General features: G+C 40.8%; 1 protein-coding gene across 1 annotated transcript in view; it reads left to right on the plus strand.

Annotated features, from left to right (window-relative positions):
- LOC126249808 (inhibin beta chain-like) overlaps window positions 1–25,296 on the plus strand; it is a 319,721-nt gene extending 294,425 nt beyond the window's left edge. Inside the window, exon 3 of the mRNA XM_049951506.1 lies at window positions 22,914–25,296. Within this exon, the coding sequence (XP_049807463.1) occupies window positions 22,914–23,639 (726 nt within the window). The 3' untranslated portion in view covers window positions 23,640–25,296. The remainder of the gene's footprint in view (window positions 1–22,913) is intronic.
- Window positions 25,297–26,920: the final 1,624 nt, after the last annotated feature.

Raw genomic sequence — 26,920 nt, forward strand, 5'->3', positions numbered from 1 at the left:
CCAATGCCCCAGATTCGCAGCACAAATCCAGCGCCTGGAGGCAGAAATAACAGACCTTAAAGAAGAGAACCAAAGACTTGACATAGAAAGCAAGTCCGTTCCACTATCCTTTGCGGCAGTCACTGCAGACGGCACAACACATAAACCAATAAGGAAGGGTGAAAAACACATTGAACAAGCTAAAGCCAAACAGAAAAGTGCTCTTTTCTTTAAATCAGCAAATAATCAAGATGTAAAGGCTGTAAGAGAAACCCTAACAAAGACTATCAACCTCAGACAGGATAAGATCAAAATCAAGGCCATTAGGTCGACAGCAAATACAGTGATTCTGGAAGTAGAGACACAGAAGGATGAAAAAAAATCATGAGAAAACTGCACAGCTAAAGAATAACAAATGTGAGGAACTCCGAAAACTTAGACTACTTCTGGCTGTCTATCAGACACCTGCTACATTAACAGTTAAGGACTTCCTACAAGAACTTTACGAGATCAACTCGAGTAAAAATATTTCAGAAGAAGAATTTAAGGAAGAAGTAGCAATACAATTCAACGCAGGACCAAAGGGGAAGCGTCCAGTTAAAAACATAATTGCGGTCCCCCCAGGGTTCGTCATCTCGTACTCTAAAGAGTCGGGGTCTACATACAGTTTGAAGCACTGACCATTCATCCTTTCTGACCTGAATTATTTTCTACCACTGAAAAAAAATTTTCTTTCAGTTTATGTGGTCTTTAGGTCACAGTGAGCAAGAATTTTAATCATATTTTTCAAAAATATATTTTGGCGTATGATTTTTGAAATGACTCCAGTTGAAATCATTGGGAAAATGGTGTGACATGTGAGAGCAAAAAGTAAACATTTTTCCTTTTGACAGTTCACGTTTTATTTAAGCAAAACTACGCACATTTTACAAAATACACATTAAATTACGGAAATATGAATTTTTTTGTTACAGAAACATATTTTGTTTCGTTAATACATGGCAACACTCAATATATAACATGAAAATCCCTGAAACAGTTTTTGTCCTTCTTAAGACAAACTGAGACCTTGCATTTCATACACTTTATCCTAAAATAGCTTGTTATACACAACTGACATCTTGCTATGTCAGGGAGGTGTTCTGGCCAGTGTCCTATACCATCATAGCGTACATCAGCAACTGGACGATTTGCTTTTCCTGTTCTCCTCTTCTTCGTTGGGTTTGGACGTGGTGAACTGGTTGAAAGCCATCTCTTTTTTGGTTCTGCTGTACCCCTCTTCAAAAGACCTTCTGCAATATCACTGACAAAATCAAGTAGTGGTCTGTATTTTACTTTTTTTTTCCACAATGTCTTCTGTACAACAGCCACGCGTTAACACATGCCATGTTGACGAGTTGAAATATTATTCTGAGGTAGAACCGATGGGTCTTGAAATTTGTTCTCTAGAGTTGTACTAGCATGTCATGCAGGTCAACACCCCCCCCATAAAAGTGTTGTAATCTTTTACTGTGGCAGGTCTAGGGACATTCAGGTATTGCTTAGCAGCAACAGACCGTCGTCTTACATCTTCAAGGGGCTCTTGACTTTTATATGAAGAAATAAGGTGTATTCCCTTATTGTCAAACCATTTTAGCAACATGATGTTCTCATTTGTCTCTAATCTGTAATCATAAGACCCTTGACCAGTTTGTTTCAAAGAACCATCTGTCTGCAAGGAGCACCCTGCCAGTCGATTCTTTCTCAGAGTTCCCACCATGTAGATTCCCAGCTACTTTAGTTCCATAGCCAAATAATAGGAAGCAAACCAATTGTCTACAAATAATTTGTGGTTTTGATGTTTAGGCAAATTATCTACAAGCCTCATGACGACATTACCACTCATATCTAAAGGGCCATCTTTCATGTTTGTCCCTTTACCAACATATATTTCAAAATCATACACAAAGCCACTTACTCCAGCCCATGAAAATTTTTTCACTCCCCATCGGTGTGGGTTGTTCTTTATATATTGCAGCATAGATGTATGAGACTTGAGTGGAATTATCATCTCATCTACTGAATTGTACTCCTCTGGCTCAATTTTCAAAAAATTATTTCTCAGAGGATCGACAAAAGGTCTAATTTTGAACAATTTGCCATAGTCTTTGTGTTCTCTTGGTACCATATTATCATTATTGTTTACGTGTAAATAAGTCCTCAACTTACAAAATCGATCTCGTGACATAGTTCCTACTATAGGCTAATAACGGGTAGAAGCAGCCCAGTACATCCTATACTTTGGCACTGGAACAACTCCAGCTAAAATTTGGATTCCAAGAAACTGTGACATCTCAGTTGTAGATGTGTCGATGGACGTCCCTGTTTTTTGCGTAGAATATGGATTTATTTGATCTACTAGTTTCTGAATGATAGTACTATCAATAAATTTTTCAGAGTAATTCAGTGGGGATAATTCCTCATTTGGCGGATCAGAAACTGTGGACTGATAGGTCACATTTACTGGTTCCATATTTTTGTGTAGCCAACGTCTGCTTCTTACCTGACATACATGTAGATCACTTGGATTTTGTGCTTCAAGACGTACAGCGAGGGGAGTCGCATCTAGCGCTTTCTCTTCATTGTCATTCAGTGTGTGAATTTCGATAGGAATATCTAAATAGTCTATATTTACAGTTTCATCAGCAAGATCTCCATCACCAAAAACTCTTTCTCGAACATCAGCTTCCAAATTAGATTCCTGATCTTCTTCAAAGTCAGCATCTTCAAAATCAGATATATCATCTTCCGAACTTGCGACAATTTCTGCATCTGTCAGTGCCCGCGACATACCTGCAAATGAAGCATATAAAATTAGTAATTATATCGTGACTTATAGCCTACAAATTGCAATCTAATATCACAAAAAATAACCATTAGCAGTATCTTCTTCAGATTATATGTAATATTTGTTTTGATAGCACATTTAGAAGTGATAAAAGTGGATAGCAGAAACTAAATATCTGTCTAATCGACAGTAAACAACATCAGCATATGTTAAAGTTTGCACATGACAAAAACCTACTGATTCCAAATGGAATCATTGTTTTCTCATTGTGACAATTCTTATTTCTGAAAAACATTCTAAAAATTGTATATAAGCACATTATTCTCTAGTTCTAAAGCAACAGAAAGAGATAAAAGCTAATATTTATAAATGTAATGCATACCTGTTATTATTTTACAAAGTTGCTATTGCATACCGAAACAGGAACGCCATGCTCATGTCAACAAACAACGAAAGATTGAGACCTAACACTCGATTATTATCGACCAACAAGGTGCTACAATCTGTTGGCAGAAAACAGAACTACATCTTATGATTCCATCTGGGAACATTTTCTGCGTAATATGGGCTCCACAAGCCAGATTATTTGGTGATTCCAGTTGGAATCACTCGGTCAGAAATGGCTAAGGAATATGTAGCTGTACCTAAGCGTTGTGACAAGGAGCAGGCTTGCGGCAAATGTGCAAAGCCAGGCTATTCCGAATAAAATCTTGGTCTCCTATCAATAAGACTCCATCCCCTCTTTTTTGCTCTCGACCTTCTTCCGTTTCACTAAGTTACCATACCAACGATATGACTAAATGATATAGTTATGTTAAGTGAAATCGACTTGTTTATTATCTTCTGATCCATATTTAAACATTAGATTTCTCTCTGCTGACATATTCCGTAGATTTTTTAAGTCTAATTCTTTAATACTTCTGTAAGAACACTGTCAATCGGGATCGTTCATGTGTATTGCAGAACATTTGGACCTCCTAGTTTGCTTTCATTCTCCCGTCTACCACCTCATATAAAGCTTTCCCGGAATATTTTTATTTACAGTTTTTCGACACTTTCTCTCCGTATACACTTTGGGCCATTAACATTATATGCACATTTCACCTGTCGGCTTCTGTTCCTGAGTTCGTACAATAAGTCTTCGAAAATGTAGAGAGAACAGATTCTCTGCGCTTCCGTTATTTTCACTCAGCTGGCAAAACAGATAGCGATGAGTTCTATATAAACAGCAGATTTACTGAGCAGCCGCAAAAGCATCACAGTATAGCTACCCACCATGCATCCACTCACTGTGGCGCCTTCAAAGTACCTGTCCTGCTACACACGTCCACTCACTATGGCATCTCCAGCACACGTCCATGTCCTGAAAAAAAAGTCCCAATAAACCTACTGTACGATTTTCGCTGCAAGTTTCCGGAGACATTGACAATGTTCACTTCTGTGATTTGAAAGACAGCGAATATTTATTGCCGTCAAGATACCACTAACACGCCCCGTATTTAATTAGCATGGTTACAATGGCTATCTATGAGTAATTAATTATTCATTCTTCTAATCAAAAGATCATTGAAGAAATCTTAAACGGCATTACGAAGACCTTGCAGTAGACTCTGTGTTAAAGACTTTGATTTCCTTTATTTAAACTGTTATTATAAACGTTTTGTTAGGTACAAACAGTGTCATATGAAATTACATTGATGCTTCTTTTAGTGTATACAGTGAATAACGTAATCAACACCTATTATTCTGTCTCTCTTTTTCTGTTACTGACAGCAAAATATTTAAATTTGTCAAAGGGCTATATTACGAGATATGAACTTACGATCTACAATGTGCAACAAAATTGAAGGATCACTCATTCCAAACCCCTTAACGGTCGTCAGCCGGAGTGGTCGAGCGGTTCTAGGCGTTAGAGTCTGGAACCGCGCGACCGCTACGGTCGCAGGTTCGAATCCTGCCTCGCGCATGGATTTGTGTGATGTCCTTAGGTTAGTTAGGTTTAAGTAGTTCTAAGTTCTAGGGGACTGATGACCTCAGAAGTTAAGTCCCATAGTGCTCAGAGCCATTTGAACCTTAACTTCCATTAAGAGACGTAAGTTCAAAAGTTTGCTCATAGCTGCCTACAACCTTTCTCTGTAACGATGCAGAAGTTTGGCAACCTGCAACGTCACTCTCGGACTCGGCGACGCTTCAAACAGGAAGGTGTCGACACATACGGAAAAAAGGATACAGCTCAGAAGTTCATGTGAGGTGTAAGGTCGAAAATGACAGTTCGAAGTGCTGTGAACGATAGGAAGATGTTCTTGACAACTTTAGACTCTGCTTATACCCTCGGATGTTTCTTCCCTCATCTAAGGACACTGTAGGACACCATCCGCGTTAAACACGATTGTACCCGTTTGGAGTGCAGCGCGACCGCAATTTTTACTCTCGTATACAGCGTGGAACCACTAAGGACGGTTCAGAACAATTCGACGAAATTAGAAACACTTCTGTTTTCCGCACTCCAGTGGCGTGAGCATGCGGGAGTGCAACAGTAACAGATCTGTGAATAAAACGGCAAAGGATCCCTCTAAGATCCCCCAGTTTCGCAACATCCTCGGTACCACCCACGTGACTTTACTGAGCACGTTACAAATGTACCTGTCGGAAGCTTCGACACTAATTCAGCCCGGCAGCTGTTCTAGCGCCTGAAGCCAGACAAACCGCTCTCAAGGTTGTCGAGGGGGTTGCCAAACCCGTAGGCGCCAGAGCAGCCACCAGGTTGAATTGGTGTCGAAATTTCTGACAGGGAGCATAGAGGGACCTTTTGCCGTTTTATTCACCCACAGTTTAATGTTGCACTCCCATGAGAATTCTTCACAGGAGGGCTGAAAAAGCAAAAGTATTCTTTACTGCTTCGATCGCTCTCAAATTTCGTCGAATGGTTTTGAACGGTCCCAAGCAGTTTCAAGCTGTACCCGAGAGTAAAAATTGTGGTCGTACTGCACTCCAAACGGGTACAATCATGTTCAGTGGGAATGTTGCCCCACATTGTCCATAGATAAAGGTTGAAACGTCCGAGAGTATTAGCAGGGTCAAAGGTTGTCACGAACATCTTCCTGTCGCTCATCGCCCTACGAACTGCCGTCTTAGTGCGCGAAACGTGTGGCCACCAACGCCCCAGCGAAAGGGGTGGTTTCATTGACACCCTTTAAACCAACTTCTAAGGTCTTTTCGTGTCGATTCTGACCGTCGGTGTGTCTGAAATGTTTTCCTTGGCCAAAGATATGAGCCGGCCACTGTGGTCGAGCTGTTCTACGCGCTTCAGTCCGGAACCGAGCTGCTGCTACGGTCTCAGGTTCGAATCCTGCCTTTGGCATAGATGTGTGTGATGTCCTTAGGGCCGGCCGAAGTGGCCGTGCGGTTAAAGGCGCTGCAGTCTGGAACCGCAAGACCGCTACGGTCGCAGGTTCGAATCCTGCCTCGGGCATGGATGTTTGTGATGTCCTTAGGTTAGTTAGGTTTAACTAGTTCTAAGTTCTAGGGGACTAATGACCTCAGCAGTTGAGTCCCATAGTGCTCAGAGCCATTTGAACCATGTCCTTAGGTTAGTTAGGTTTAAGTAGTTCTGAGTCTATGGAACTGATGATCTCAGATGTTAAGTCCCATAGTGCTTAGAGCCATTTGAACCAAACAAGTGAAAAAACCGCGAGATTTCAACGCCAGGTGTCGTGGTTCAAACCTCCACTGCGGAGGCAGAAAATGAAGTGGTACAATTGTGAGTAGGAGGGGGTGTAACGAACTTCTCATCGTGTGACACTTTCACGGTGGAGTTGGTCAGCATGTGGTAAAATGTGGTGTCAGTGTGACATCATTAAGGGGTGTAGGACGTCAAACGGGTCGACTTGGAGCAGGAGAGGCACCACAGGACATTTGATTTTCTACTGTCTATACTTTTACAAATAAATTCATAAAACGTTGCCAGCATGACCAGGAAGGATTCAGGATTCACACTCATAGCAGCGGAAGTGCAAAAACATAACAAAATAATTTTTTTTGATATGAGACTTCATCATTTTTTCACTTACTGTTGGCTGCATTTGTTGCTATAGGTACATTTTTCTTCACAAGTAAGAGCGATTCTTTAATGAATTTTGCAGAGCATACAAACCATGCTTACAGGTGTATGAAAAACTAGAATTTTCCAAATCTATTAAATACTTTGGTAAAAATTGAGATAATTAACTACAAAATTTGATTTTTTTCTAAACATAAAGTTTAAAACGTAACAGCTCATTCATTTTTTTCATAAATTAAATAGATTCTAGAATTTCAGACACCTGTAAGTATGGTTTGTATACTGTGCAAAATTCATCGAACAGTCTCTCTTACTTATGAAGGAAAGTGTACGTATAGCAACAAATGCAGCCAACAGTAAGTGAAAAAATGATGAAATTTCACATGTAAAAAAATTATTTGGTTATGTTTTTGAACTTCCGCTGCTACGAGTGTGAATCCTGAATCCTTCCTGGTCATGCTGACAAAGTTTTATTAATTTACTTGTAAAAGTATAGACAGTGGAAATTAAAATGTCCTGTGGTGCCTCTCCTGCTCCAAGTCGGCCCGTTTGACGTCCTACCACCCTTAACCCATCTTACATCTCACACGAACTTCTGAGATGTGGCCTTTTTTTCGCACGTGTCGACACCTTGCTGTCTGAAGCGTCGCCGTATCCGAGGGTGCCGTCGCAGGGCGTCACGCTTTTGCACCGTTACATAGAAAGGTTGTAGGCACATCTGAGCCAAATTTCAAACTTAAGCGTCGCAGTGGAAGACATTATGGGGTTTCGATTAAGTCCCTTTAATTCTGTTGTGCCGTCTATGATATTTTGCAGCCAGTAGACGATGGCTTGCCCCTCTTGTGTTATCAATACAGAAATAGAGTAAATGCAATATGAGCTGCATATACCGTATGAACTTTTAGTAACAATTGCGGAACTTGTCTTCGGTTATAGTAGTAGTACTTGAATGATGCTGACTATGATATTGTTCCCGATGACGTGGATCACATAATTATCAAATAAACAAATAGCTTACAAACATTCTCAGCATTAACAAGTGACAATTTCTTAAATAGGTAATGAGCTCACTTCCACTCATGGTCGACTATAGTCATATTTTTGAACGAGGTAGACAGTCCCCATTCTTTTGGTGCAATTTATTTAAGTTACTACTATGGGGTACAATTATGGCCCCATTATTTTATGTGTTAGATACGAGGGTAAGTCATTTATTATCCGTAAAGTAGTTATAAGTTTTATTGTAATCAAATAGGAAACTTACAAGAACATCATTTTTCGACATAGTCTCCTTGCGTTTCAACGCACTTGGTCCATCGTTGTACAAGCTTCTTGATGCCCTCATAAAAGAAGGTTCTCGGTTGAGCTGCGAACCAGGAATGCACCGCTTCTTTCACTGCTTCGTCCGAGGCAAATCGACGGCCCCTTAATGCCTGTTTGAGTGGGCCAAACAAGTGATAGTCAGAAGGGGGCAAGATCGGAACTATATGAACGATGATCTAGTACTTCAAATTTGAGTTTCTGGAGCGTTTCAGTAGTGTGGGCAGCAGTATGCAGACGGGCATTGTCGTGCAACAACACAACACCTTTTGAGAGCAATCTTCGGCGTTTGCTTCGAATTTCAGACTTTAGCCTGGCAGTAAGCATCTCAGTGTAACGTACACTGTTTATTGTTCTGTCCCTTTCCCCACAATGTTCCAGTACTGGACCTTGTACGTCCGTAAGCATCAGTTTCACTACGGACGGTTAGGTCTTGAACTTTTTCTTGCACGGCGAATTTTGATGTTTCCATTCCATACTCTGCCGTTTACTCTCCGGCTCGTAACGATGGATCCACGTTTCGCCACCAGTAATGATCCTGTCTAAGAAGTTGTCCCTTCATTACCATAGCGATCCAAATGTTTTTTGCAGATGCTCAAGCGCGTTTGTTTATGCAACAGTGCAAGTTGTCTTGGGACCCATCTTGCACAAACTTTATGAAACCCAAGTCTGTTGTGGATGATTTCGTAGGCAGAACCGTGACTGATTTGCAGACGATGTGCCACTTCGTCAACAGTTAATCGTCTCTCTAAGAGAATCATTTCACGTGAACGCTCAGTGGTTTCTTCATTTGTGGCGGTAAACGGTCGTCCGGCTCCTTCATCGTGCGTAACACTTGTGCGACCATTTCGGAATTTTTCAATCCATTCGTAGACAATCTGTTGTGACAAAACACTGTTCCCGTTCTGTACCGAAAGTCTTCGATGAATTTCGGCCCATGATACGCCTTCCGACCACAAAAAACCGATCACTGAACGTTGCTCTTCTTTGGTGTAAATAGATAGTGGAGCAGCCACAATTAACAGCACGGCAGCGATAACGAAACTAACCTAGCAGCTTGAAAATTGCAAAGATATAACAACAAATAAACAAAGCATGCGTCAGCAAGGTAAACCGACATTACTACCAAAATAAACAATAATATAACTAAATTGCGGATAATAATTGACTTACCCTCGTAATACTGGTTGTTACAGTTAGTTAATCGGTTCCATGTAAAGTAAAACTGTCACCATCCTGTACCTTAGTCTGAACACCGGAGTGCTTTATTAGGTACGGTCTTACGTCTTGCCTTCCTCCGACCTTTGAACTCACTTACGCAGCCAGTTGTAATAGGACCGACATCATCTGATCAAAGTTATCCGAACACCTATTAGTGGACATTCATATGTGGTGTGCCGGCCCTTCGCCCTTATGACGGATTGGACGCTGCTGGTGACACTTTCAATGAGGTGTCTGAATGTCTGTGGAGGAATGGAAACCCATTATTCCTCAAGAGCCGAAACCAGTGAAGACAGTGATATCGTGCGCTGGACTCTGGAGCGAAGGCGACGTTTTAACTCATACCAAAGGTGTTATACTGGGTTCAGGTCGGGACTCTCTACAAGTCAGTCCATTACAGGAATGCTAGTTTCCAAAAACCATTGTCTTACAGATGCTGCTTTATAACATGGTGCACTGCCGTGCTGATACAGTCAATCATCGTCTACGAACTATGTTTCTATCATACGCAGTACAGAATGCTGTAAAATGTTCTCATATCCTGCAGCATTTTGTGTTTATCATAAGTGCAATAAGGGGACCACATCGTAACAGTGAAAAATACCACCATATGGTAACATCACCTCCTCTGTACTTCACAGTTGGCACTATACACTATGGAGGTAACGTTCTTCAGGCATTAGCTAAATCCAAAATTTCCCATGAGATTGCCACAGGGTATAGCGTGATTCATCACTCGAAATCACTCGTTTCCAGTCTTTCTCTGTTCAGTAGCTTCGCTCTTCACACCACCTAGTGTATCACTTTGCATTGGTTACAAAAATGTGATTACAGAAATGTGTGGCTTATGAGGATCTGCTCTTCCATTATACCCCATTCGTTTTAACTTCCTATGCAGAGACATGGCGCTAGATGGACTGCTGGTTTCGCTTTGGAACTCACAAGTGATTCCTTCCACTGATTTCTTGCGATTTTGTATAACCACTTTCCACAACGCTTGACGGTCTCTGACCGTCAGCAAAGAAGGTCTCTCTGACTCTGTTAGCTGTATTTGTTTCTTCGTGTTCACACTTCTCAGAAACATCACCAACAGTCGAACTCATCAGCTTTAGAAGGGTTGAAATGTCTCTGGTGCATTTTTTATTGAGGTGACATCCAATAACTAGTGACGTTCGAAGTCACAGAGCTCTCCTGACGGACCTACTCTGCTGCTGCTTCTCTATTGATAACACAATACTCTCCGTCCCCTCTCATCGTGCCTAGTGGTCAATTCCGCATTACATAGCTGTGTCTGTATACTGTGGATCAAACAGTGTATAGTTTAACGTTAACCCCGAGCCACGATGTATCTCGACGTCTTTCACATCAGCATACATTTCCGGATGTGAAAGAAGGTGCAACTGGCAGATAAAAATCCCAGGACTGACCGAGGATAAAACAGACAAAACATACAAACGAAATTAAATAACCTATGTTTCAACTCAGGTAAAATAACCTATAACGAGATACGTAAACTAGGATTTAAAAACTGATAACTGATTTTTTGCTACCCATTACTACACTATTCTGCTGATGCGCAGTTACAACTATACTATGTCTTTGGACGCGATATTGAATGACCTCTCAGTAAAGTCAGGCTATGCAATCGAACGTATACTACTTCGACTCAAAACTGCTCTCATTGCGGATAAGCTGTTTATCGCGACGTGTTATTGCGCGATTGTTTCCCAACCCTGATCTGCGTCTAACCAAGTTTTATCGAAATCGAAGAATTCAGTGGCAGTGGACGAGCAGTTTCCTGCCCTCGTGTTCGTGTATCTCTGTCAAGGACGCGTGTCAAACCATTTAGCCCCAATACCCAGCAACAATCCTTCACAGTGCTCCAGGAGGAATGAAAACAAGTTCCTCCTTCCGTGTATCAGAAGTCAGCGGAAAGCCTTAACCGAAGATTGTACTGTTGGTCCTAGTGATTGCACAAAGAGGTCATGCACTCTTTTAGTCATGGCTGACGCCTTTGGAACGAACATCAAAGGCGTCTGGTTACGGTCCGGGTGGCTCCACCCGTCGGAGGTTCGAGTTCTCCCTCGGGCATGGGTGTGAGTGTGTTGTCCTTAGTGAAAGTTAGATTCAGTAGTGCATAAGCTTAGGAACCAATGACCTCAGCAGTTTGGTCTGATAAGACCTTACACAAATTTCCAAATCAAAGGATGTCAGAAGACTTCTCATATTATTGCCTATGTCGATTTTATAGTAGGTTTCCTGTGTTACCACCATCATCACTATACAGTCCCGCTATCATTTCGAAAGATTATAGTTTGGAAATTGTTAGAGCATCGTGGGTTATTGTAAAACCTTTATCAGCCCTCAAAGTTTTTCTTGTTATGGCAGAATTTCGATGTGTGCCCCATTCGTAGCTCTAAGAAATAAAGGTATTCGAGTTCTGCCCATGTACGGGTCAGCATTACGTCATCAACAGTTTTCATTGCTTCACTGATTTGTGCAGGAAGGGTAGCGATGTCATTGACTGGTGTTGTGTACAAGCGATCCTTGACGTAACCTCACAAAACGAAGTCTAAAGGCGTGACATAGGGAGAGTGCGGGGGCCATGCCATCGGGCCACTGAAACCTACTCATCTGTCAGGAAATGTGTCATTTAATACGTCTCGCACGTTCAAATTCCAATGTGGGGGTACACCATCGCGCTGAAAGATGATGGACGGCTGCACCTCTTCGATCTGTGGTAGCAGGAACTGTTCGAGCATGTCCAGGTAAACAGTTCTCGTTACGGTTTTCTCTTCAAACAAAAATACACCCTACCGTACATTAGATCACACCAAACATTAAGTTTTGGGCTATCATAGATGTTTTCAGGTGTGTTGAATTGATTTTAGGTGCCCCAAATCTTAATCTCGTGGCGATTCACATGCCCACAATTGTGGAACTTTACTTCATCTGGAAACAGGTACTTTTTTAGGAATTCATTGTCACCAGCTATGGGGGGATACGCGAATGCATACCGCAGAGGTCGAACGTTTGGTTGTAATCCTTGGACCATTATCACTTTCTACGAAAATAAGGATAACAGCTCATGTAGCTATTTATGGATAGCTGACCTTGCTTACTACAATTAGCGTGATCCACGATGAACTTACTCACGAGGACTGTGTTGAAATTAAGCTCACTAGAAATGCGTGTTTGACAAACAGGTAGACGTCTACTTTGAAGAAAATCTTTGACATCGCCTGTTTCTTTAAAGTTTTTGAACCACCTCATTATTTTTGTTTTTCCTCTTCATGCCCTTTCATACTGACGTCGTTAATTCCACAGTACCATTTTCAACTGTTAGGATTTGGCGTACCAGATGACATATTGGCGCCTCCTCCTGGCCTGTCGCCATTTTGATGCACTCCAAGTCAAATCTGCCACAAAAGAAAAAGGAGTAAAATTTTTGGGAGGTGATAAATGTCTCTAACATTTCCCAAGTCATGATTTTTCTTAATGATAGCGGGTGTTTGTGGTCACCCCGTACAGAACTTCCGTGTCTCCCAGAGATACAGAGAGAGAGAGAGAGAGGGAGAGAGAGAGAGAAAGAGAGAGAGAGAGTGGGGGGGGGGGGAGGGAGGACGAGGGGTAGAGACAGAGAGAAATCTAATTCGACTACCGGTATGATTCTCTTATATGAACGCATGGTGCCTGTTCTTTGGGACTTGTCCCAAGGAACAGACACCACACATTCATATAACTGATCGCCTCAATGGGTAATGAATCCACCACCTTCAGTGCGGATGCACAGTTACGTTAGACCTCCTGAGTGAATCTCAAAGTAGCTGGCAACCAAGCAAGCTGGCGCAGTGGTTAACACCCTGGACTCGCATTTGGGAGGACAACAGTTCAATCCCTCGTCCGGCCATTTAGGTTTTACGTGATTTCCCTAAATCGCTTCAGGCAAATGCCGGGATGGTTCCTTTGAAAGGGCGCGGCCGATTTCCTTCCCCATCCTCCCCCCATCCGATGGGACCGATGACTTCGCTGTTTGGTCCCTTCCCTCAAATCAACCAACCAACCATGGACGGGGCTGCGGATAAGGGGCTCTAGGTGGAAATGTGAGTCGGCACGCATTTGCACTTGTCGCCGGCGATTCCGCATAAAGTCTCGTTGCAGCCTTCCCCGCCAATCCACTTTGAATTTACATGACATGATTCCCATTGGTATTCTCTTCCATAAAAGTTTTTCTGACTAAGAATTTTTTAGTGCCCATACAGCACTTTTATACTCTGCATTTTGTATTACAGCACTTTGTTTCCGTAATTCCGATTTTAAATCTGAAGGGCGCATTGCAGTTTCGACGTCAGTTCGTTCTAAAATTCACGAGACAAAAATTCTGCTATTTGTTTCTTTTACTACACACAGCTTTCATCTACAGAATTAACAGGAAGTTTTAAAAAAAGGCTGATCAGTCTCATGCGGTATCACCTACGCTATGAGAACAGATGACACTAATTGTATCTGGCAGACCGCTTGAATTTGCACGTGCAACTGCATGGTTGGCTAACTTCAACTCTAATTAACTCGGCAACGGAGTAACGTATCGAATCTTTCTCTTAACAGTTATTTCTCAGCACAACTTATCCTGCAACATCTTTACAAGCTTCTCGGACTGTTACTGACTACCCTGTGGGAGTATACCGGTGCGTACAGACAAGCTTCTGGAATTTTGCGGAAGTGGACTTCGTACTCGGTATTCGAAAAGAAGGCGTAGGTGCATTTCAAATATTGATGTACTCGTATTGTTAAAATTTTAGAGTTATTGATTCACCGCAGCATCTAGGGATAACAATAACGAGAAACGTAAATTGGAACCATCACATGGGAAAGTTTGTGTGGAAGGCGAATCAAAGTCTACGTTTTATTGGCAGAACACTTAGTAGATTCAAAAGATCTGCTGAAGAGGCCGCCTACACTTCGCTTGTCTATTCTCTTCTGGAGTATTCCTGAGCTGTGTGAGATCCTTACATAGAATACGAAGGGGTTAAAATGTTAGCGATACACCATATGCCATTCACGCCGCACTATACGCTTGCTTCTAGAGCTCTGATGTAGATGCAAATGTCGACAGATGCCAAGTGTTAATAGTGGATGGTTGGGTTCTATAGTACGAGTATTCGCACTAGTTTCCGGATGCCAGGCATATGGCATACAGTAGCCTCTGCTGTACTTCATCCTTGGTGTTGGGTATTATAAGTCTTCGTGATCAGTAAGATCTAGAATAGTACAGCTTGCCCCCATTCGTTCCTTCTGTCCAACACTGGCTCACTTTAAAATAATTCCCACTTTTCAAATTACTTCTGCTGTCTGACCTAAGAGCCATTTAACTTTCTGCACAATCGTTAGTAACGCCATCACAACTGGTAATTCCATCATCTCATCCCTTCAGTAAATAACACTAATGGGGTTCTAGCTGCTGCACATCATGGAAATTCTAGTCATTTACATGTCCTTCAAAACTAAATGATAAAAAACTACCAGTCTGCTGAAACATTACCATCGTGAAAATTAATCTTCGTACTAATTTCCTTCCACTTTACTCTTTACTGCGTAAATGTGCTCCCGCCCCCCCCCCCCCCCTCCCACTACGCGTAAACCTATACAAATTTTTAACTCATATAAGCAGATATAAAAAACGAACCATTATTGAAAGCTATTACTTATATGAACTACGCTAATGACAAACAATCCGCACATGAAATTAAGTATATCATTGTAGTAAATGAATTAAAGATTGTAAGTAAAACCAAATCAGTATGTTAACGTTTATTGCAGCTATTGTATATTGTTTTTAGTATGACGTGTGGTACATAACAGATTTTATTCACTCGTCACAAAATATTCATTATTCATAAATTAGTATTTAGAAGTGAAAGAAAAGAGCTATGACCAAAAGCTGAGAAAATATTCCTTTCCAGGAACTGTGTTCTGATTGTAATTTCACTTTGCTTTTCTTCGCTTTCAGAAAATCATTCATTATGTCAATGAAGTCAGATTTAGTAGCTGTGTCGTATTGTCTCGACAAGACAGTTTAACTTAACAGTCTACTTTCACCCATACTCGACCATAAGTCGTTTATTGTCGTCCTTAATTTGCTGGAACAGTGATCACAAGATTATGCAGTCTCTGGTATTGTCATACATACATGAAATGTATTCGTAGTTATGAATACGAACAACCATTAGTTGTATAAGGGAATGACGGCAATGAAAATTTGTGTCGGACCGGAAGTCGTACCTGGATTTCCCGCTTTAGGCGAGCGGCCGCCTTAACCGCTTTGGCTATCAGTGCCAGACCCAAACTTCCATATGTCATCGTTCCTGCGTCACAACATGTACTCGTACACAAATTATGTATTTCCCGTACAGGAGAGGACAACTTTATTGAAAGTCGCTGCCTGATAAAGTTGTCTTCTCCTACACGGGAAATACATAATTTGTGTAATTATGTTGTCATTATGTGAAATGTATGTTGGCGACAGTAGAATCGTCCTGCAGACAGTTTAAAATGCTGGTTTCCTAAATTTTCTCAATGGCGTTCCTCGGAAATAACATCGTCTTCCCTCCAGGGATTCCCATTTGTGTTCCTTAACACTCGCGTCTCTTGCCAAACTTACCGGTGACAAATGTAGCAGCCCACCTCTGTAAGAAATGGGGTGGTAAAAGTGTTTGTTAGCTATATTGGCTGTTTACTGTATCAGTAGTCTTTCATTTATTTTCACTTCATTTCATTAAACTAACATTTATATTGCTGTTCACATATTAATTATACCTATGTACACATAATTAAAATATCATTGAATACCTGCTAGAACATGTGGTTCCAGCCTGAGGAATCATTTTCTCAATTCAGTTTATTTGTCAACAAGAAATGCAGTGTCATTTTCTGTATGCTGGATTGAAAGAGAAGCCATTATTCCATTGTGTAGATTTTTTAATGTGCATGGTGGCCACAAATAGCCTGAAAATATTGTAAGGGTGTTGCAAGGTAAGTAGTGCTGATAAACAATTGTTGAGAAAAAAATTCTATACGTTGCGCCGTTTCCAAGTTAATCAGCACTGAAGTTAGCCAATCAGGCCGTTCCCGCCCAAATTCAAGCTACTCGCCAGAGACGGTGTCCCCGTATGTGCTCCTTCGTTTGATTTTCCAAAACTGAACAAGAGAGCGATACAAAAACTGGACATGGGGCGATATTAAGGATCGAAACCGAGTCAAAGGCTGACCAGTCTCGAGCGCAATCATCTATAATATGAGAACAATGGACACTAATTGTGTAAGGGCCGTTCAAAAAGAAACGAGCCGGAGTCTGGAATGCGCAAACCGGTGACAGGAGGTTAATATCGTGACGTGTGTAACGAGGTGTGGTTCCAGCCAGAGTGTGGATGTTCACAGCCCGTCGCTAGAGGGCACGCGTGCATGTAACGTGACTATACAGAGCTAGCAGCAGCATGCATCAATCCTCCAACGCTGCCAGTCGCATTGCAAACAGCGACTTGGAGGCGTCAACAGACGAGCAAAGAGGTGTTGTTCGTTGTCTGACAGCGGAAGGAGTAGGAGGAACAGACATTCATCGACGAATGTCACAAGTGTACGGCGAACACTGCATGTCCCTTGCCAGGATCAAGGCGTGGCACAAGCGCTTCAGGGAAGGATGGGTGTCGTTAGCCGATGATGCACAGTCTGGAGCATCACACTGCATTACCGATGACATCGTCCAGCTGGTGGATGCACTCATTACCCAGGACCGCCGAGTGACAGTGAAAACCATAGCCGCCATGGTCGGATTGAGGATCGAAAGTGTTCACACGATCATGGAGGATCGACTGCACATGCGCCAAGTATGTGCCCAATGGGTGTCCCACAGTCTTCAACCACACCAGGAAGCATGTCGAATGGCCCACTGTCTTGCTCATCTGCAGCACTATGCTCGGGAAGGGAATGTGTTCAAATGGCTCCAAGCACTATGGAACTTAACATCTGAGGTCATCAGTCCCCTAGACTTAGAACTACTTAAACCTAACTAACCTAAGGACATCACACGCATCCATGCCCGAGGCAGGATTCGAACTTGCGACCGCAGCAGCAGCGCGGTTCCTGACTGAAGCGCCTAGAACCGCTCGGCCACAGCTGCCGCCAAGGGAACGTGTTCCTGGCTAAGTGGTGGCTGGAGATGAGTCATTGTATCATCACTTTGAACCAGAATCAAAACGACAAAGTCTCCAGTGGAAGCATCCAGGGTCACCACCACCAAAAAAAGCCAAGGCCATCCACACGAGTGCAGGAAATGTTATGGTGACGTTCCTCTTTGACCAAGATAACCCTGGCCGGCCGGGGTGGCAGAGCGGTTCTAGGCGCTTCAGTTTGGAACCGTGCGACCGCTACGGTCGCAGGTTCGAATCCTGCCTCGGGCATGGATGTGTGTGATGTGTTTAGGTTAGTTAGGTTTAAGTAGTTCTAAGTTCTAGGGGACTGATGACCTCAGAAGTCCCATAGTGCTCAGAGCCATTTGAACCATTTTGAACCAAGATAACCCCGTTCTGGTTCACTTCATGCAGCACGGAACAACAGCAAATGCTCAGCATTACTCGCAAACCTTGACCACCCTTCACCAAGCGATCAAATCAAAACGACCAGACACTCTCATTCGTGGGGTTGTTCTGCTCCACGACATTGCGAAGCCTCATACTGCCAACACGGTAGCGACACTCCTGCAGAAATTCAAATGGGAGGTTCTCGGGCACCCTCCATACAGCCCGGACCTCTCTCCCTGTGATTACGCGATTTTTGGTCCCCTTAAAAAGGCTCTGAGGGGCAAACGATTCACCTCGGACGATGACGTCCAGCTGCACGTGCGGAACTGGTTAACATCGCATCCCCGGGAATTTTATGAGACAGCCATTCATCACCTTATGCCACAGTTGGACAAGTTGCTCAACACCCAGGGTCAATACTTCTAACATACAGGTACTGGTTTCTGTAATTATGCCTCTGACTCGTTTCTTTTTGAATGCCCTTATATCTGGTGGGCCTGTTTAATTTGCGTGTGCACCAATCTCACTGGTTAACTTCAACGCTAATTAACTCGGAAATGGCGCAATGTATCGAATTTTTTTCGTAACAGTTATTTCTCAGCACAACCGACCCTGCAACACTCTTACAAGTTTTCAGGTTGTTGCTGACCGCCCTATATACCACTAGTCTTTGAGTTCATTGAAACAAGAAAAAGAGTATATTTCACTAAAATTAACTTAATTGGTCACAAGTTAAGGACGCGATGATACACAAATTATTATCGTTACAGAACTGACACTGCGGTATGGCACGAGGATCCCATATGTTGCAGTCAATGCTCCTAATTTCACATTATAGGATAAAAAATGGCTTCATATGTCCCTGTGGTGTTGCCCTGCACATGGTTTAGTTGCTTGTGGCCCTGTTGAACAAACAGCTGATCAGTTTTTCCAAACACCTCCAACGAGTGAAATGTCTGGAAATCATTCAGGCTAAGGAAGCAATGATTTCACTCACCGATTGATTTTACATATTAGCAGATGCTAAGTAAGCCCAAAACGTTTTAGGCGTTTTCGCGAACTCTGCTGATAAGACCTTGCTCTCAACCTCATTGAATGCTGGACGCGCTGCTGTCGTTATGCTTCTTTTGACTTTGTTCAGTTTCTGTTTATGAGCAACGATTCTGTTTGGTTCGAATCTGGAATGCACATCCTTCTCCTTGTGTAGTAACTTACTGATATTGTTTATGAACTATTGTACATCTTTCCCATCTGTAGCTATTGTCTGTAGCACAAGGTTATGTAGTATGTGGCACACAGTATGTATGAATTTGTAACACAATCTCCTCCTCAGAGCTGAAAGTCTGCTGTTGTCTGCCTCTGATAATTTACTTGTCACGTATGATACGAAGCAGTATCTTTCTTAGCATTTTCTTCAACACCAGTGAACAACGATGCTACAATACCTGATTACTATCTCTACATTCACGGAATCAAAAAAATTACACCAATTTATTGCCAGCAGATCCAAATTTCCCTTACACTTGAATTGTCTCCTAGAGTTCTCAATGTAATACTCGGAAAATACGTTTAGTATAATGGCACAAGAGCCTATGATATCTACTTTGAAGTTAGACGCTGCAACATTTTACTGTGGAAATAACTTAAAATTCTCCATTAGTTTCTTAAAATGATTTACCTATGTGTATTCATATGTATTAGGTCGTCAAACGTTGTTTTTCTGCTCTTAGTTAGCCTATAAAACTGTATTTTGTAGTTATTCATATATTTAGATATTTAAGGATGCTATGGAGCACAACATTTATCACAATCACCCCTTTAATGCCCTTTAATATGCTTATCACCATGCAATCAATAGCAATAAAGCACAGAAGAAACTTCGCAGCATCGAAGAAACCAGATGCACAAGTGAATCACTATTTTATTTATTTAGCCTGTTTATTCATTCGCTGTATTGTGTGCTAAATGATATTGGACTTGACTTAAATCTGTGCTTCAAAAGAAACATATTCGTGTCTATATGTACATGTGCTAAAGTTCACTTACTGAATGGAAATAGTGATACTGAAGTTAAACTCTATTAGATCTTTCTAGTGTGTTTAAATTTAATTTACCGGTACATTTTAAATACTATAACGTGACTACTTGTTAAATAGCTTTATTCCCATAAGCATGTACCTATCCGACAAAAACATGTATTTGTTGGGATTACACGTAAGTTTCCTTTTGATCTTCTATTACGGTGTTGTACGTCATAATTTTCGATTCTGAAGGCCCCCTGATCTGCTGGGGAATTTCATCACAATATGAGACCATATTTCAGATGAGCATTAAGATATGCATCGTAAACACACAATAATGAATGATCATTTATTCAGCCTTTCGGGGCACTTAAAAGGTTACAGTCTGTAATAATCCTGGAACTGATGTACTCAATATGTTTGCACTGCTTTAGGTCACTTCATATACAGATACTAAGAAACTGTTTGCCTCTTTATTTACAATGACTTTAGGGTAAAGCAAGATGTTATTTCAGCAGCTATGGAAATTTATTGATACTGTTTTCCTGCAGTTTATTATGATGTAGTTTATTGTTGACCAATAACTGAGCTGACTTGTAACACTCATTCCATGATGGAAATCTTCGTTTTTGCTGCTTTTACAAACACCGTTGTGTCATCAGGAAACAGAACTGTTTTATGAGAATCAATATGCACGTTCATATCATTAATATAAATCAGGCATGGAAGAGAGCTCATTAATAATCCCTACAGTATCTTATAGATGATGAATCACTCTTCTGACAAATATTCTGGTACTGCTTGGCATTGTACTTCTGCATCTTTTATATTTACTTTTTGCTTGTAGTAGCTAACAAATGAATGCGTCAATTCATTTGATGGGCCCCAAATGCCATAGTATTCAAGGAGAGATCTATGGCCCATCATATCGAAAGCTATGGTTAAGTTAAAGTGATACCTACAGCTTGCAGTTTTTTATCAATAGCTTTCATAACAGTGGCTATGCATTCGTAGAAAGCCATCTATGTTGACTTCTGGATTCAGAAACTATGTTAGAAAATAGTTAACATTCCAATATTGTTATGAATTTCATTGTCTACTTCTGTAGTCAATGCCAGTACCACACACCTGTGTGGTGACACCCGACTCGGAGGTAAGCCAGTGTGAACCCTGGTGATGCAAGAATGTTTCATGTATGTTCTTTACACTTCATCTGTCAATTAAATGTGTACCACATCTATGCAAGTTCTTCATATCCGCATCCAGTGACGCCTGTGGTCTGAGGATGACACGGCGGCCGGTCGGTTCCTTTGGGCCTTCCAAGGCCTGTTCGGACGGAGTTTAGTTTTAGTTTTCAATTAATTTATATATCTGGTCTTCTTCAGGCATTTATAAACACATGTAATCAATATTGCTAATATGGTAGATCCTTATATATGTCTCCTGGTGCATCATCTGATAGTTTCACTTTCCATGCCATGCACACTTTAACTGCAAATGTATTTTATATATATTTCCATACCATTTTAGAAACAAACAGTAGTGCAGAACAACCAAGAATATAGTCAGTTCATTCAAAATCTTCACTAAAATTTACTGATTTTGAATGTACGTTCTAACAATCTGAGTACATTCATAGTCAGTACTATCTTTGCAGATTAATCTGCTATAACTGCTTAGAACCGGTAGTTCAGAAGCCCACTCACGACGGAAACATTATTAGATATAATGGCAACAAATAGATCGGACCTCTCTGAGTGTGCCCACAAAAACTGGTTCAGTGACCATGAGACAGCTGCAGAGACAATGATTACCAAACACAACAAGGGAAATAAAAAATAATAATGTCCGGAAAAATTTGCACAAATATCTAGTCAGGTCTTAAAAAGATTTCAAAGAGTCGCAAATGGCAATAAACGTAAAACACTGCGCTTCACAAAACACTATAGCCAATAACCACAATAACAATGACCCACAGTTGAAATTAGTCAGCGCATACATATACTTCGGTGTAACAGTTTGTGGAGATATGAAACAGAATGATCTCATAGGATGGATCATAAATAAAGCAGGTGACAGGCTTCATTCATTTCCAGGGCACTGGAAAAACACAGTAATTTTAAACAAGAGATCGCCTGCAAAACTCTTGTGAGCCAACCACCAGATATTGGTGAAATGTGTGGAATCATACTTATTATAACTAATAAATGATGCTGACTGTATGTAAAGAAGGGTGGCACAATTGTTCACAGGATTATCTGAGCCAAGAGACACTCACGGAAATGCTGAAAAACCTGATCTGGCAGACTCTTGAGGAAAGACGTCAATTATCCTGTGAAAGCCTACTTAAAACGTTTCAACAATCAGTACTGAATAAGCGACTAGGAATGTACCACAGTCCCCCACAGATCGTTACCGTAGGAATCACAAAGTCAAGATTATAGTAATCGCTCTCTACACAGAAGCATTTAAGCAGCCATTCTTGCTGTCCTCTACGCCCAAAACAAACACTAAGAAACCTTAGCATGTGGTAGAATGAGGAGTGTTTTCTGCCATGCAGTTCATAGTGGTTTGTAGAATATTTGTGTAGGTAAGTTTCCTCTTGAGAAGTTCTGTTCATTTAAAATATGAAAATACTCCAAATTATTGTTTGTTCAGAAATTTGTGAATATTTATTATAAAGCTGACGAATCTTGAACACTTGAGTTAAAGCAGAAAGCTATTTAGTATGCTGATGATTAATGGTGCTCTTCAACAGCAGAATCGAAATGTTAGTAGAATAAGCTGTTGTCTTTAAGAAAAGGAGCAACTGTGATATTTCAGATGTTTCTCAGTCATAACCTGTTGTTTTCTTGAGAACTTGTGTGTTGTGGTATTATCCAATATGTATCAGTTTCTATTTCTTGCAGGAGTTCGATGACTACACAGAAATGGCAGCATCCTTACCTGTCACACTATCAGGACTGGGATGGCTGAAATTTGATCTCACATCAACAGTGCAGAACTGGTATGCTGCTAGACATGCTCCAAGAGAACGTCTGCGCCTTCTGGTAGACTGTTCTGGTTGTTCTGATATGGTGGAAGCCATCCTGTTCCAGCAGCGGCCACCAGATGCTGATTATAAGCCACATACTGAGACTAGTTTCTCTAGGGTGATTAACAGTATTGACTCCACAAGTGACCTGTACTCTCAAACTCACCCTAGCAGTCTGGGTCTCTCCAATGATACCCAGCGTCCATTTCTAGTAGTCCACACAGATCCAACTGCCATTAGACGTGTCAGAAGAAGAGCATTGGATTGCACTGACGGAGACAAAGGTCCTTGCTGCAAAAACAAATTTTACGTTAATTTTACAGAAATCGGATGGGAAGACTGGATTATAGCACCTAGTGGTTACTATGCAAATTACTGTCGTGGTGATTGTGGTGGAGCTCACAGAACGCCAGATTCCTACGTGAACTTCCATACGCCTCCTCTGGAGGAGTATAGAAAGATGGACAGCCTACCAGGTTTACAGCCTTGTTGTGCTCCACTCAAGTTCTCATCAATGTCTTTAATTTATTGGGGTCTAGATAACAAAATAATAAAGAGAGATCTCCCGAAAATGGTTGTTGATGAGTGTGGTTGTCCTTAGAATAAAAACATTCCTCCCTCATTGTGTGGCTATATATTTCCAAAAAACATTCCATAAACTCATTTCATTTATTGTCATTTACATCCATTCAAACTTCATATCATCAATTTGAATTTCACAGCTTTTATTATGACTAGACTGTTTTATTGGAAACTAGCATGTCAATGGAGGAAACACACAGAATCGAAGACTGACTGATATTTGACTGGGTGACACTTACATTCTTATCTTTTCAGCTCTTATGCTGCCTAATGTTTAGTAATATAAGTATTAATTTGTTATAAATTTTGGTAAATATGTAGGTCATTCAACCTAATAAAATTATTAAGCAGGAGTTGGCATACTATAGATGTGTAATTTATTACTAGCACTGTGTAGATGTACTGCATAATTTTTTTAATTGTACAGTGACTCTGGTAATGTTTAACTATAATTTTGATTATGCTATTAAAACATGATGAAGTGAAAGTCTGTCTTTCCATTCAAGCTACAGACAGAAGTTATAATTAAGCTGAGTTACCCATATTGATTTTTCACCTTACAAGGCACTATTTCCTTTTTTATTATTTTAAGTATCTGTACACCTGTAATATTCTGTTACTTCAGTAACGATGTAACAACAATTTAGTATGTAGAATATGATCTTCAAACTTTAAAATTTAAACTACATTTTAGGATGGCTTTTCTCATAGCAATACAATGATTGTAACAAATATATAATTGTGACAATTAATATGCTTCTAAATGAATTTCACAAATCAGAGCAATAACATTACAGTCAGACATAGCAAACATATTTACCATTATGTGTTACAAGAGGAACATAAAGAGTAATTTTAATGGTGCAAAGCATTTTAAAAACATAAGGGAACAGCATAGTGGTTACAGTACTCGGTTTTGTACACAATAACTTTTCTTTCACAGTTTTTTCTGAATGGAAAATACAGGACACTTATTTTTTAAATGGGTAACATATAATTTTTTTCTTCAGATGACAGACTGTTCTGGTACTTAATGGATTACACATGAATCAGATTATAACCATTAAAGTAAATGTGTACATCTGACACTCAATTCTCTCATCAATATAAAAATTTATTATTCTTCATTCAGTTCTAAAATAAAAATTGTGTTTGTTAAATCCATTTTTACGCTGATATTTTGTCCTACTACATGCAGCTCTTAATAATGTTGAATTTTCCAGTGAGCTACATAATAACTTAAAAATAAGAATTACTAAACAATAATTGACTTTGTTATTTTTCTCTACTTGAATGGTTATCTATTATTTAAAGTTAAAGTGTACTTAATATTATCCAGTTTGTTTCACTTAAGTTACAGTTTCTCGTTAATATTTGTAACTTTCATGGTAACACTAGAAATTTTTATCCAGCATATTTCATAATAAGTATTTGTTGAAGTGTGGTCTGTTTTTTTAAGAGATTTCTCCTACAAATTCACAAGTAATTTGGCAGTCTTCTGGCAACAGAAAAAAATATCCCAATTTCTGGTAGTGGCGTGTGTTGTCAGTTCTGTCTGCCTGTGATATTCACAATATGTATTTATTGCGGTAGTTCCATATATTTTACAAATGCAACTTTAGAGTATCTGTACTGCTGACGTAATTTACATTTATGAATAAAACATTTTTTACAAACCATTTTACATTCATTTCACAACAGTGATACCGGTACCTGTGCTTTTTCCCCACGTTACATATGCTGGTTACGTAATCAAGTGTGAAGTTCAGTAAGTTGCAGTTATTAGACATCATATTCTTCAAACCTTTCTAATTTCTCTCACACTCACTGGTAAGTTACACTGCACGAAACTACAAATAATATCACAACTAGGACATATATTTAGAGAGCAATGATGCAATGAAACTTCGAACCAAGACATTGTTCGCTGTCTCTCATATACAACATGCAGCATCTATAACGGATGAAGAAAATTATGGAAACACCGTGAGAAACAGATACTTGAACATAAATGCAGAGGTTAGCAAAGCCTGCAAGTGGTGGTGTTGTAGGTTAGGTTAGTGTTGTTTAACGTCCCGTCGACAACGAGGTCATTAGAGACGGAGCGCAAGCTCGGGTTAGGGAAGGATGGGGAAGGAAATCGGTCGTGCCCTTTCAAAGGAACCATCCCGGCATTTGCCTGAAACGATTTAGGGAAACCACGGAAAACCTAAATCAGTATGGCTGGAGACGGGATTGAACCGTCGTCCTCCCGAATGCGAGTCCAGTGTGCTAACCACTGCGTCACCTCGCTCGGTGTGGTGTTGTATTTGACCACGAACGGCACCTGTACAATGTCCTCAGTGCGTTGCAAGCGTCAGCTCCTGATCAGAACACTATAGTTGTGAGTCCATTATATCGCAGCAAAGAGAATTGGAACGTATTCAGATTGTTGGTGCCCGTATGGTTGGTACTACCATAACCAATGGAGCCGAAGTGTTTCGTGTTTCAAGACGAACTGCATCGAAGAATTGTAAGGTATACACGGAAGGCGTAAAAACATCATGTTGTAAGTCACAATACGGACGTGAATGCTGAGTAATCTTGAGAGACGGTGAGGGAAGGCGATTGTGCTAAAAATAAGAGGACAACAACTGCCAAATTTACTGCAGGACTGAATGTCGCACTCGCGAACCCTGTGAGCACCAAAACAATACGAAGGGAGCTCCATAACAGCGCGAACTGGCATACAGAAACCACTCATCTGTGATGCAAATGCCCATAACTGGAAAAGGTGGCGCCGAAGACATAAAACCTGGACTAAGGAGCAATGGATGAAAGTAATTTGGTTGGGCGAGTCTTGTTTCATACTGTTTCCACCTACTGACTGGGTTTATGTTACAAGAGTAATTCATGGTGTCGGAGGGGGGGGGGGATTGGTAATAATTTGGGCAGCCATAACGTGGTATTCCATGGGCGCCATCGCTATTCTCCAAGGCCGTATTATTGTGAAGGCTTATCAGATCTATTCTATGGTGCACTGTTTGTTCCTCAATGGTGCTGCCGTGTTCCAAGACGATAGGCCATCTGTTCACATAGCTCACATCATTCAGGACTGATTTCTGAAGGACGAGGATGAATTGTCGGATCTCACCTGGACACCACAGTCACCAGATCTCAGTACTACAGTATTATTGAGCCTTTGTGGTCTACTTTGGAGAGGAAGGTGCATAACCGCTATCCACCTCTATCATAGTTACCTGAACTTGCTGGTATTTCGAGACGATCAGACATTGTCTCGAATGCCAACGGGTTTCCTAC

The sequence above is a fragment of the Schistocerca nitens genome, chromosome 3 (genome assembly GCF_023898315.1).
Source record: "Schistocerca nitens isolate TAMUIC-IGC-003100 chromosome 3, iqSchNite1.1, whole genome shotgun sequence".
In the NCBI taxonomy this organism is placed as follows: domain Eukaryota; kingdom Metazoa; phylum Arthropoda; class Insecta; order Orthoptera; family Acrididae; genus Schistocerca; species Schistocerca nitens.